General features: G+C 50.0%; 1 protein-coding gene across 1 annotated transcript; it reads right to left on the bottom strand.

Annotated features, from left to right (window-relative positions):
* Positions 1–644: 644 nt before the first annotated feature.
* polrmt (polymerase (RNA) mitochondrial (DNA directed)) lies at positions 645–14,099 on the bottom strand. Its single transcript, XM_047051189.1, has 23 exons — positions 13,699–14,099; positions 13,469–13,579; positions 12,249–13,162; positions 12,031–12,164; positions 11,724–11,910; positions 11,337–11,486; positions 10,434–10,601; positions 10,147–10,317; positions 9,713–9,955; positions 9,131–9,319; positions 5,957–6,208; positions 4,796–5,143; positions 4,560–4,682; positions 4,247–4,369; positions 3,994–4,173; positions 3,800–3,886; positions 3,152–3,265; positions 2,448–2,500; positions 2,264–2,362; positions 2,061–2,133; positions 1,711–1,802; positions 1,198–1,262; positions 645–1,075 (listed from the first exon to the last, which is right to left on the bottom strand). The coding sequence occupies exons 1-23, from the start codon at positions 13,838–13,840 to the stop codon at positions 1,026–1,028; spliced, it is 4,068 nt and encodes a 1,355-aa protein (XP_046907145.1). The 5' UTR covers positions 13,841–14,099; the 3' UTR covers positions 645–1,025.

Genomic DNA, 14,099 nt, shown 5'->3' with positions numbered 1-14,099 from the left:
TTTAACCTGCCCCTAAGGTCTTTAACCTGCCCCTAAGGTCTTTAACCTGCCCCTGAGGTCTTTAACCTGCCCTCCTGCCCCTGGTGCCTAAACACTCCTAGCTCACTTATCTTACAACGTGTAGCTCCCCTGATGCAAAACCATGTTGGTCTTTATATCTACCTGCAATACATGTAATGAGTGAAGCAGATTAATAAATTGTATTTGAAAAGAGGAATATTTTCTTTCTTCCTTGTCTGATTCACTCTAAACATGTTGGTAGTTCTGCTAAACGACTGATTTCAGATAAGATGGTTTTTATGTTTATACAGACAGAATCTTACATTCACAACACTGGGTCTTGCTTTCACACATGGTTAAACTCCATTTCCCTTTCTCTCCAGTCTCCTGTTTCCTACTTCTGTGCAGAACCCATAAGATGAGCCAGTGTCTACCCTTCACCCACCCACCCTCTCACCCCTCTACCTCACCATAACAACCAGTTATGACACTTTAGAAATTATCTCAGACGCTTCAAGAAATAAGACACACGTTTATTTATATTTTTACATTCAACTGTCTGGTAACTCCACAAGGAATCATAAAACTTTATACAAACACGCATATCCCTCCCTTCACACCCTCTCCCCCCCCCCCCCCCCCCGAGCGGGTGTGTGTGTGGAGGTTGAAGTGGTGGTGGAGGGGGGTAGATTAAGAACCTGTGGAGTTCATAGACATGTATATATGTCTATGGTGGAGTTAGCTCAGCCCAGTGGAGGGAGGCAACACACACACACACACACACACACAGGTTTGAACATTAGTCATGATTCAGTATCTGACCCTCCTGCTACAGCATTCAAGAGCACTGAGCTGTCTTCCCCCTCCTCTCCCCCTTCTGTCCTGCCAGTGAAGGCGCAGCAGGCTGGGGATCGATGTCTCCTAAGTCTGGCCTGTCACCCCGACCTCCCACCGTCAGCCTGTCAATCCCCTTCAATCCCTCTCCTCTCTTCTATCCCCCTCTCCTCTCCTCTTGTCAGCTCCAATCAGCTGAAGAAGAAGGTGGACTCCTTTACTTTCTGAAGATCAAAGTCACCTGGAGAGGAGAGGAGGACAGGATGAACTGCTCCTGTGTGAGTATGTGTTAAGAACGTTGAGAGGAGAGATGGCAGCCAGAAGCTGAACGTGTGTGTGTGTGTGTGTGAGAGAGACACTAACCTGTCTGAGGCACCTTGGCTAGAAGCAGCATCATCCTCCTGTAGTCTGGTTTCTTCAGGTCAGACCTACACACACATAGCTGTGGTTTGTTGGCTGTGTAAACACACTAACACAACCCTCGCTCTCTCACCAAGACTAAACGACTTCTGCTCTCATGCACAACTTGTGGTCGGCACAAAATGTATAGCAACACTTAGGGTGAGGGTTAGGTTTAGGGTGAGGGTTAAGTATAGCGCTAACTCCACCTCCTCTGCTTTCCGTATTCTGGTTCGGTGAAAAGATCCACTTCAAAGCAAACTTAACTCTGAGGTTGAGTAAGTGAACGTCTGTGTGTGTGTGTGTGTGTCTGTGAGAGTGTGTGTGTGTGAGCTAAGGTGTTAGTGTACAGGTGTCAGGTGACAGACGAGGTTGTGATCCTCCTGAGGTTGATGGTTTAGATGTGGCAGCGCTGTGTTTACTGTCCCACACACCTCTCCCACACTAACACCCTGAGTGCATGCGTGCGTTACTTACGGTAGCCCAGAGCAGTAGTTTTTAAGCAGGAAGTTGGAAAGCTCTTGAAGGATTGGCTGGCTGTGTAGGGCAACAAACTGCTCCCGGCAAACCTGGCAACCCAGAGGGAGAGGAAGAACACAGTCTCTCTGACAGGAAGCTCTGAATGAACACAGTCTCTCTGACAGGAAGCTCTGAATGAAGCTTAGCAGAAGACAGGAGGAGGAGGAGGAGGGAGGAGCTCCTCTAACTGGGTTGCTGGGTCAGTGCAGGTGGAGTGTCTCGGGAGGCTGGCTCATCTGTTGTAGCCTGAACCTGCCTGCCTGCCTGGCCTCAGCTGTCTGAGTGTGTGTGTGTGTGTGAATGCGTACCTTGTTCATGGTGTCCACAGTAATTGCGTGGGTCCAGAAACAGTCATGGACAGATGCAAATGTCACACCAGCCCTGAGAGAAAGAACGGAGAAAATAGTGAAAGAAGATTCTCTACAATAGAGAACAACTAACTAACCCTAACTTACCCTCTTCTGGAGCCTGTGGGTGGCTGTGAGAATCGCGTGTGTGTGTGTGTGCGTACCTGCAGCAGTGCAGGGCTGTCAGCATCATGTGTGTGGAGTCTAGAGAGTGGATGAAATTGGGAGGGAAGGCATTCTTCTGTTTCATAGTGTCTGGTCTCCTGCAGACACAGAGAAAGCAGGGTTACACACACACACACACAGATACAGATACACACACATCTAATGATAAAAAGAGCAACTTACTGTTTAGCGTCATAGTTGATCGAGAGACAAAGAGTCTGCATGGTGCTATTCAACTGAGGGGGAGGAGGAGGATAAGGAAGAGGAGGATGAGGGTAGGAGGGTGAGGGTAGGAGGATGAGGGTAGGAGGATGAGGGTAGGAGGGTGAGGGTAGGAGGGTGAGGGTAGGAGGATGAGGGTAGGAGGATGAGGGTAGGAGGGTGAGGGTAGGAGGGTGAGGGTAGGAGGATGAGGAAGAGGAGGATGAGGAGGAAAAGAGTTACATTAATAACTGACATGGTTTCTGTTTCCACGGTAATTCATGAATTCATCTGGTGAACCCTGACGTGTCAGCTAGCTGAAGTACCACTGGGTTAACCCTGACCTGTCAGCTAGCTGAAGTACCACTGGGTTTTGTCCCAGATCTCCAGGTCACCTCCCCCCTCCAACCCGGACAGCTGCTGATCAATATGACCCACTTACTAGCATCAATATGACCTACTTACTAGCAACCCCCACACACACAGAACCATCAGTAACTATGGCAACAAGGCATGGTCATCAAGGTGGCGAAAAATGGAATTCCTCTAGCCCAAACCAATCACATGATGATATTGGAGCTGGTCTCTCCTCTCCTCCTTTCTTATCCTCCTTTCTTCTCCTCCTTTCTTCTCCTCCTCTCTGGGGGCGGTGAAAGGGCTGGAGGATGGAGAGTGTGTGTGTGTACCTGGGTGTGGCGGGGGCGGTGATAGGGCTGGATGATCGGCAGGCCCAAGGGTGTGACCCACTCCACCGGCCGCCCCGACTTAGAGATCAGACGAGCACTGTCCGTCAGCCAATCCTGGATGAGATAGACAGAGGGTGTCTGGTGTGTGTGTGTGTGCTGTGTGTGTGTGTGTGGCACACAGAAGACAAAGATCTGAAAAAGTGTTGATCCCTTCTCTGAGGAAGACCCACTTGGAGGAGGAGAGGGAGGGAGGAGGAGAGGCGAGGAGGAGGAGAGATGGGAGGGAGGAGGGGAGGAGGAGAGAGGGGAGGGGAGGAGGAGAGAGAGAGGGGAGGGAGGAGGAGAGAGAGAGGGGAGGGAGGAGGGGAGGAGGAGAGAGAGGAGGGGACAGAGCAGCAGTGGCAGGAGAGAGAGGAGGGGACAGAGCAGCAGTAGTAGTCTTAATAGGAACGAATGATGAACAGCCCAAAGTACTACTCCTCTTGTCATCAATACAACTTTCTAGCTCTGTGTGTGTGTGTGTGTGTGTGAGCGTGTGTGTGTGTGTGTAAGTCATTAATAAAACTTTCTGTCTGGGTCACCTGGGCAGACAGCAGATGTAGGTCAGCATGAAGTGTGTGTGTGTGTGTGCGTATGCGAGTGTGTTACCTGGATTTCTCTGGTACCAGTGAACATCTCCTTCAGACTGTTGAACACCTGGTGCACCAGGTAATGAGATGCTTCCCACAGGTACTCCTATGCACACACACATACAAATGACTTAGGCATTATACTGTGTATGTGTATAAGTTTAAGGGGTGTTTGAGGTGTGTGTGTGAGGTGTGTGTGTGTGTGCACCCCACCCGGGGGAAGTCCTGGGCCTCTCTCAATCTCTTCTCGATCTGCAGTCGTCCTCCGTAGCGCGTCACCCCGTACACCACTGTCATCACGGTCTGCTTCACCACTCTCCTGCCCACCACCCCCTCCAGCACCTGCGCCACCTGCACGCCCCGCGCAGCATCCCTGCAGCGGAACACCTCCACCTGCACAAACACACACGTCAGGGGCCGGGTGGCCAGGGGGGCCGGGGGGCAGGGGGCCAGGGGGGCAGGGTACCTGCTGGGCCACGCTGCTGTAGACGTCCTGGGGCAGGGGGCAGGGCGCCAGGTTGACGGAGGTGGCTCCCACGACGTCCCGACCCAGAGCTGCATAGTGCTGCAGCCCGTTACAGGAGCCGTCCTGGGGGGCAGGGGGGGGGTTAGGTGTGTGTGAGGTGTGTTTAGGTGTGTGTGAGGTGTGTTTAGGTGTGTGTGAGGTGTGTTTCAGTGTGTGTGAGGGGTGTGTGTGAGGGGTGTTGAGGTGTGTGTGAGGTGTGAGGGGTGTTTAGGTGTGTGTTAGGTGTGTTTAGGTGTGTGAGGCGCTAGCTCACCTGGTGGACTGGAAGGTGTGATATGTACTGGGCAGGGTCAGGTGACCTGGTTGCGTTGGCAATCTCCATACAGCAGCCCAGAGCCTGCCAGGGCTCCTCAGCTTCCATCCACCAACCTCTCCCCTTACACACACACACACAGAAAAACATGTGTGTGTGTTCTCCAGGGTCTCTGAGTGTGTGTGTGTGTTCTCCAGGGTCTCTGAGTGTGTGTGTATGTGTGTCGCTGGTCTCACTGTCAGGGGGTGGTCAGCAGAGTCCAGGATTTCCTCCATGAGGCTGTTGGCGTGGCCCAGCCTCTCCTGCAGAGAGCAACGCTTCTTCAGCCCCGTCAGGTTCACCAGGTGAATCTTGATCCAGTCCAGCCCCCGCGGACCCAGCGGACGGCCCTCCGCAAACACTAGGATGGCCCGGGTCACATCGCTGCCCAGGTGGTTGAGGTGTGGGGGAATGGGGTAGGTGCGGCCTCTGAAGTCCATGTTGTGGGGGAACCAGAAGACCTGATCCCTCAGGTGGAGGGCGATGGACAGCTTGTACAGTGCAGACACTCTCAAGCTGTGCATCTCACTGAGGCGCTTCTTAGCCTGTGGACGAGCAGTAACATGATGCACACTAGGCCTGGGCGCTATGTAACATGATGCACACTAGGCCTGGGCGCTATGTAACATGATGCACACTAGGCCTGGGCGCTATGTAACATGATGCACACTAGGCCTGGGCGCTATGTAACATGATGCACACTAGGCCTGGGCGCTATGACGGTATATACCGTGCGACGGTAGAAATGTGTCTACCGGGAGAGATTTGGCTATACCGTTTCCACCGCGGTATACTTTTATACTGTATTTTTGGATTACACGTGTCAATTAAATGTCTGGTTGTTGTATTCTATACAAGCCATCATATAAATCGAATTTTTGCGATCGCATATTTAGAATTGTAGATTAACTTTTATTTGATTTGCTGTTTTCGTCCGACCTTGAAGCACATTTGCGTTGGTCCGACGGAAATTTTCGATGTGGAGTGTATTTTGTCTAAGCGGACCACATTCATGCCGATGCTAATTAATTATATATTTGTTGACCCATTCTGCAGGTAACCAATTCGATTTGTTGTTGAAAAATGATTGTTGTAAAATTACTCTGGTTGCGTGGCTAGCATTCTTGATCTAGAATGACAAGTGAAGGCTAATTACTTAACTGAGAGTGAGGTAATGCCGGGAAATATCAAACTGAGGCTTTAACATATCGACCGAGCATTAACGAGGTTGATACGCCGAAACCGAAGTTGGATATGTTAGTAAAACTCAGACTGATCGCTTTTGCTCACTTTGACATTTTCGTCAGAGGGCATTATTGAGCTGTAAGGCACTCTCCTCCACCCCCTCCTCCACCCACCTTGTTGGCCTGGGTCTTCAGGGTAGCCTTCTGGGCGGGGCTGACTGTGGGGTCTCTGGGGCTGAAGCGGGGGACCTCCGGGCCCTCGGACACGGGCGGGGGCACCGCCAGCTTCTCGTTGCCGCGGTCGTTGAACAAGGAGATGATGACGTCCAGGAGATGCTGGTTGACCCTCCAGGCACAGTTCCCCAGCTGGCTCAGAGAGTCCAGCACGGCGTGCAAGCTCTGGGTGGGGGTCCGGTCCAACAGAACCTGCAACATCACGGAAGTTTAGATATATTAGATTTATACTCATACCATGGTCTGGGTGAATACTCGATTCTGATTGGCTGCAGGGCTGTCCATTATCAGGTTATAATAAACACATACTAAGTAGTTCCAGTCGAACTGTCTGTTCACCGTTCCAAATGATTCCGCTGGCTACATAGTATGAGCCTGTACAAAGTGTCTGAAATAAGTAACCATACACAATTTTGAAAGACTTCAACAAGCTAACATGTAATTACAACAATGAGTGACTTCAATATTTATTTTAGCCTATTTGAAAAATTTTACTTTTCTGAATTTACTGTCCAATTATAATTAGCTACCGTTTGGAGAATATGTCAACTTTGATGCGATCATCTCACATCCATTTGATATTCAACTCGCTCCACAGGCTGTGGCCGTAGCCTACTGTAGCCTAGTACTAGTATATGGCCGATACTTTGTTCTTGAAAATCTTGATATTCATTTGGGCGAATGACATGGCTGGTTAGATAGATAATTTTCTTGTCAAAGATATTGTCAAATTATATTTACTGTTTGTCAACCGTACACAATGTTATTGCCTTTGAATCTTGCTAGCATAACATTATCTTTCTGGCTAATAGCTTAGCCAAAAGAAAGCCGGTGTTGGTTCTATGACCTGAGCGGACTAGGAATATCAGAGTTGGCTAACGTTGAAAAACTTTAGATTTCTACTACAAAACGCATGAAAACATAAATTCATGTTTGTAACAAAAAGATTGTTGGTAAGTGACCATGGTATAAGCGGGATAATGCCCTTCGAAGTGTACAATATCATCCAATAATGGACTCTGCAGAAGCAACTGGGCATTATCCTTACATATTAGATTGATACATATTAGGACTTTTAAAGAATATCCAGGTTAGTGGTCAGCTGATTCTAAGCCATGTTGCATTATGGTCTTGAGGCTGGTGCTTACCAGACCCATGTTGGTACTGGTGTTCATATCACCAGACGACTCCAATCCATATCCACCACTAATACATATACCTACATCACCAGATGACTCCAATCCATATCCACCACTAATACATATACCTACATCACCAGATGACTGAATCCATATCCACCACTAATACATATACCTACATCACCAGATGACTGAATCCATATCCACCACTAATACATATACCTACATCACCAGACGACTGAATCCATATCCACCACTAATACATATACCTACATCACCAGACGACTGAATCCATATCCACCACTAATACATATACCTACATCACCAGACGACTGAATCCATATCCACCACTAATACATATACCTACATCACCAGACGACTGAATCCATATCCACCACTAATACATATACCTACATCACCAGACGACTGAATCCATATCCACCACTAATACATATACCTACATCACCAGACGACTGAATCCATATCCACCACTAATACATATACCTACATCACCAGACGACTGAATCCATATCCACCACTAATACATATACCTACATCACCAGACGACTGAATCCATATCCACCACTAATACATATACCTACATCACCAGACGACTGAATCCATATCCACCACTAATACATATACCTACATCACCAGACGACTGAATCCATATCCACCACTAATACATATACCTACATCACCAGACGACTGAATCCATATCCACCACTAATACATATACCTACATCACCAGATGACTGAATCCATATCCACCACTAATACATATACCTACATCACCAGACGACTGAATCCATATCCACCACTAATACCAGTGTTTCCCACACATAGACTAATTTGTGGCGGTGCGCCACAGAGTCAACACCGGCCGCCACACATTGCGTTTCGTGAAACAATTTTTTATTATCGCTATTTAGGTTAAAACACGCAGCGTATTCGTTCAGCTGCATTTCCTTTCCCCTGCTCTCCCTCCGTCTCTCTGTCACTCATCTTTCCCACATATGCACACAGTCACAACGTCAGCACACGTTAGCAACAATGCATACATATGCCGTTCTAGTAAGACCGACAGCGAGCCTTCAGCATTAGTGCCGTAGCTAAAAGTCGAGGAAAGTTGAGGCTACTTTTCGCTAGGTACCTTACTCACATTTACATTTAGTCATTTAGCAGACGCTCTTATCCAGAGCGAGTTACAGTACTCGAAGTTTCCCCTTCGTTCTTTTGGTGAGAAGTCTCAGGAGCTAGCTACTTACTCGGCGTCATGGAGCCGACCAGTTAAATAGTTGTTTAGCACTAGCGTTGCTACATGCATAATGCAGAAATGATATGTTAGTTGTTGTTAATTTGTGAAGGTGTGAATCATTTTGGATTAATATTTAATGTAACAAATTATTAACAAATTAACTGTGTAACGAATTATTAACGAAGGAATTATTACGACCCCCCCCCCCCCCCCCGTCTGACAACCCCCACCCCTCCCCGCCACAATTAGATTTCTAATCTGTGGGAAACACTGAATACATATACCTACATCACCAGACGACTGAATCCATATCCACCACTAATACATATACCTACATCACCAGACGACTGAATCCATATCCACCACTAATACATATACCTACATCACCAGACGACTGAATCCATATCCACCACTAATACATATACCTACATCACCAGACGACTGAATCCATATCCACCACTAATACATATACCTACATCACCAGACGACTGAATCCATATCCACCACTAATACATATACCTACATCACCAGACGACTGAATCCATATCCACCACTAATACATATACCTACATCACCAGACGACTGAATCCATATCCACCACTAATACATATACCTACATCACCAGATGACTGAATCCATATCCACCACTAATACATATACCTACACCGTCTTTACACACACACCTTGCTGTGAGCCCATGTACACACACACACACACCTCATGCTGGGCTGCTCCGCCTGTACGCATGATCTTGGCAGGGGTGAGCAGGTAGCCACCAGAGCGTGTGGTTGTCCAGGGGAGGGGAGGACACAGCATGGGCATCACATACGAGTCAAACGTCAAAGTCGTTTCCATGGCGTCCAGCTGTATCTGGCTCAGGATGGGGTGGGGCTTGATGAAGCCGACCTGGGGGGGGGGGGGGGGGGGGGGGTTTAGATGGAGACAGATATTTAGATTAGATTTCGAAATCCGATATTTAGAGACTATAAAAAAACAGGCGCTGAGAAGGCAGAGTGTGTTCAGTTAGAGGCAGGGTATGTTCAGGTGGAGGCATGGTATGTTCAGGTGGAGGCAGGGTGTGTTCAGGTGGAGGCAGGGTGTGTTCAGGTGGAGGCAGGGTGTGTTCAGGTGGAGAGGCAGGGTGTGTTCAGGTGGAGGCACGGTGTGTTCAGGTGGAGGCAGGGTGTGTTCAGGTGGAGGCAGGGTGTGTTCAGGTGGAGGCAGGGTGTGTTCAGGTGGAGAGGCAGGGTGTGTTCAGGTGGAGGCAGGGTGTGTTCAGGCTGTTCAGAGGGAGCGTACCTGCTTCACGCTGCGGAAGGTGTACATGTGGTAGAGGATGGGGACCACCTTGCTGTCTGTCTGCTGGGGGTTCAGGATGTTGCTGCGGACCTGCAGGTGTTTCACCATGAGCTCCACCAGGAAGGTGCCCAGCTCCAGCACCAGCATGGGGGGCCATGGGGCGTCGTCCCCCTGGAGGGAGGGCCCTGAGGCCTGGGCAGCCTCCACACGACACCAGTGCTCCCTGGGAAGGGAGGAGGAGGACTGGGGGGAGCGGGGTTATGGACATGTCATCTAATGAATGCTTCCTGAGGAGACTGATGCTGTGTGTGTGTGTGTGTTTACCTCTGTGTCCTGGGCCAGCAGGTGTGTGTACTCGTGTGTGTGTGTTGTGTTTACCTTTGTGTCCTGGGCCAGCAGGTGTGTGTACTCGTGTGTGTGTGTGTTGTGTTTACCTCTGTGTCCTGGGCCAGCAGGTGTGTGTACTCGTGGTACACTTGGCCCAGCTTGTGCACCATCCTGCTGTGGTTCCTGTCCTGGACACACAACTTGCTGTGGACCTGCGTCCCCAGAGAGCGAGCCAGGCTGTGCAGAGAGTCCCCCTGGGGGGACATCCCTCGCAGGCTCTGGAGGGAGGGGGGAGGGATAGAAGGATGATAGAGGAAGATAGACAGGACACAACAGAGGATGAGTAGAAGACAAAAGACAGAGGTCAGGGTGTGTGAGTGTGTGTGTGTGCTACCTGCATCATGATGCCTGTGTAGTCCTGGTCCTGGAGCAGACACAGGTAGGGGTACAAGCTGGTCTTGAGGTGATGGTGGCTACTGGAGGCCATGGCCTGCCTGGTTTCTCTGAAGGCCAGCAGGAGGCTGCTCTGCCACTGGGAGCGCAGCTCACTCAACAGCTCCCTCTGCAGGACAGGAGGGGGAGGGAAGGAGGGTTAACCGGGACCACGTTAGTGTGTATGTGTTTGGTAGGGCTGGGCGATATGGGTAAAAAATCATCACGATAGATATTTATATTTCCATTCGATTACGATAATTAAACGATAGACCACAGATCTGTAGTAGTAGCCAAATAAGTCTCTTCCTCAACTTTTCCCCTACACTCGGCATCAAGTTTAGGCAGAGCGGTGTGAGAGAAATGTTTGCGGCCAGGGAGCACGTACCTGGGGTCAAGTAACTTAAGCTTTTGATCAATACCTTGGTGCAAACACACACCTGCTGCATGTTCCAACGAGTGATATTGCTTCAAGTGGTAAAAAAGGTTTGTCGTTACCAGACTTGGTAGACATTGCTCTGCTCTTTGTCGGATTTTAAAAAGCCAAACCACTTCCAATTAACTGAAGACGCACCCTTTTTATCAATAATTTCTTTATTGGAAGTTGTTCCCTCGCCATGGCTATCGCTGCCACTATTTTCAGCAACAAGACTAATTTTCCGCGGTTAATATTAGCGTATTTCTCCGCAACTTCCTGCTACACCATAGAAATTAAATGGACTGCTGTTCCTAATTATTCTCTCTCGACATTATTGAAAATGAATTCATGTTACAATATCTTTATTGAGGGAAGTCATTACTTCTATAATATTTATCGCCCAGCCCTAGTATATGGTGTGTTTGTGGGTGTGTAGGGTGTGTGTACCATCCTGGAGGCGTGGGGAGTGACAGGTTTGCTGCCCTCTACTGACTGGATGGTGACGGTGCAGGCCTGCTCCTCACTGAGCTGCTGCTTGAACCTCCTCTGCAGCTCCGCATGGGAGAACGGCAGCTTAGGGTAGGACGCCTCTCCAGCCTGAACACACACACACAGTCAGTCAGAAAATGATAATACATCTGTAAATAGTTGTACAATATTTTTTCTATAAAGTGTCATTTTCCTGGACAACAGATCTATCACAGGCTAGTTTTGAGCAGAACATGTTGCTATACTGCAGCCTGACTAACAGAATATCAACAAGAAGCAAGCTTGGCTACAACGGTCCTGCTCTTAGAACTGAAGGTAAAGATGTAGGAAAGAGGAGAGGTTCACCTGAGTGTAGAAGTCCTTGACCAGAGGAGAAGAGCAGAGAGGCTGGGTGAAGGAGCTGCTGGGCTGGTAGTCTGGCCGGACGGCGTGTACAGCCTTCACAACCATGTCCTTCTCATCCTGCTTGAACATCACCTTGCTGAACATGCCATCCAGACTTAGACCATCCCCCTCCAGCTGGCTTAGACACCTGCGCACGCACACACACACTCATCTACCTGAGGATGATGTGCGTGTGTACCTGAGGATGATGTGCGTGTGTACCTGAGGATGATGTGCGTGTGTACCTGAGGATGATGTTTGTGTGTACCTGAGGATGATGTGCGCGGGGCAGGATGTGATGCGACCCATGGCCTCCAGGGCGGCAGCGTAGGAGCCTAGGTCTGGCTTCAGCCCCGCCTCATCCAGCAGCGTGAAGATACGACGAACGTTACCTAGGTTACCCTGCATGGGACACACACGCACACCATCAAACCTTACACACACACACACACACGCACCTACACAGTCCCTCCTCCCCCTCCTCACCCTCTTGGCCCAGGCTCTCATCATGGTGTTGTACTCAGCGGTGGTCAGCATGTTGCGTCTCTTCAGACGGCGATGCTGCTCCAGCAGGAAGCGATGAGCCACATTGATGTCCAACGCTGCCACACACGCCTCCAGGTAGGACCGTACCGCTGTGGGGCTGTGGGCCTGCTCCCCCCCAGCCCCAGCCCCAGGCAGCTGGTTGATCCGTGCCTGTAACTCCTGTAACCCCTCCAGTTCCCTGTCCCAGCTGGCCTCCTCTTGCTGCCCAGCCTCCTCCTGCTGCCCAGCCTCCCTAGACACCTCAGCCTTCCTCTGCCCACCTCCAGAACCTCCACCTCCGGCCCCTCCACCAGCCCTAGCCTTAGTCTTGAGCTTAGTCTTGGCCTTAGTCTTGACCTTAGTCTCTGCTTTAGGCCCAGTCCTCACAATGGCCTCCGCCCCAGCCTCCCTCCCAGCCTCAGCCATCATCCTGGCCTTAGAGGCAGGGTTTCTGGTACTCTTGGTGGTGGGCTTGGAGCTAGTCTTGGAGGTAGTCTTGTTGGAGGGCTTGGAGGTAGTCTTGCTGGTGGGCTTGGAGGTAATCTTGGTGGTAGGCTCGGAGGTTAGGGTGGGGGTCTTGGAGGTTAGGGTGGGGGTCTTGGAGGTTAGGGTGGGGGTCTTGGTGTTCTTCTGCTGGATCCTCTGCAGCTTTGTATTGGTTACCCTCTTTTCCTTGTTCAGCTTCTCCATCCAGCGGCTGGCCTGTTCCTTGCCAGGGGCGCCGCCCCCCACCGCCCCCCTGGGCTGGCCCCCCACAGGGAGCCTGGCTGGGGCCCCACCTCTGCCTTGCTGGGGGGGTCTGAGGGGTGGGGCTTGGGAGGGCGGGGGTTCCAGGAGGAAGCCACATTGAAGCTGTTGGATCCTGGCTTCTAGGACTGAAGAGGAGGGAGGCGGGATAAGGGAGGGAGGGAGGGCGGGGATGGAGAGGGGAGAAGAGGAGAGAAGGAGATGACAGAGGAAGAGAAAAAGAAAGCATTTAAGTGATGTGATGGAATGAAGCTAAGTCAGGAACAAGTACATTTTACAACAGCTGTTTTGTATGTTAACACCACCTTAACATAACAAAGGACTTGCTAACTACGTTGTCGACATTTGTTTGCTAGCCAGCTTTTGGTTAACTCTTAGGCTATCATGTGTCTGCTAGTAATAGTTAGACGCGAACCAGATACATCCGTTCCTACCGTCCAATAACACCGACTGCTCCCGCGTTCTCTTCCTGCCATCGGCCGCCCTGGAAAAGACAGCTCGTGCACGGGCCGAGAAATTCTGCCGTTGAAACGTCCACGGGTTCTCTTAAAGGACAACAGACAAACACACAGACATCGTTAAGACAAGACACGGTAATCTACTCATTATGCTTCAAGCAATCAGGACGGCTGCTGGCCACCGGCTCCTCGGGAGACTAGCCTACCTGCTCGAAACCGCTCCGCCGCCTCCCGGACGGTGTGACACACGGGACGTCGCCTCGCATGCGACACTCGAAAGACGCTTGTGTCGAGCAGAGCTTGGCCACTCAAACATCGGGGAAAGGCACATAGTCTGAGCAGAGACATGTTGACATGACAGCCGCATTACACCTCTACCCACGGGGCTGACATGTTGAAACAGACCAAAGGAATCGAGCACAGTGGTTTAAAGTCGAGGCAGGCATGGCTGGAAGATCGCAAATAGAATGATGTTGATTTAGGCAAGTTTTACCGCGATAATCACAGAGTTTACAGAAAAATTCAATATATGGCTACTGTACTAAACAATGACCAAATTACTATTAAACTATCCTGTTGGAATTATTGACCAGATTAACAGAGTTAA

Source organism: Hypomesus transpacificus, unplaced genomic scaffold (genome assembly GCF_021917145.1).
Source record: "Hypomesus transpacificus isolate Combined female unplaced genomic scaffold, fHypTra1 scaffold_139, whole genome shotgun sequence".
Lineage (NCBI taxonomy): Eukaryota > Metazoa > Chordata > Actinopteri > Osmeriformes > Osmeridae > Hypomesus > Hypomesus transpacificus.
Note: the sequence above shows the minus strand (reverse complement) of the source record. Positions and strands in the feature narration are given on the sequence as shown.

What these genes read in the sequence shown, in the direction of transcription:
- polrmt (XM_047051189.1), bottom strand. Translation starts at nt 13,840, where the DNA reads ATGTCTCTGCTCAGACTATGTGCCTTTCCCCGATGTTTGAGTGGCCAA. An exon ending in CCCGCGCACATCATCCTCAG is followed by an intron (nt 11,911 to 12,030) that starts GTACACACAAAC and finishes GTGCGTGCGCAG; the next exon opens with GTGTCTAAGCCAGCTGGAGG. An exon ending in AGGCCCAGGACTTCCCCCGG is followed by an intron (nt 3,887 to 3,993) that starts GTGGGGTGCACA and finishes GTGTGTGCATAG; the next exon opens with GAGTACCTGTGGGAAGCATC.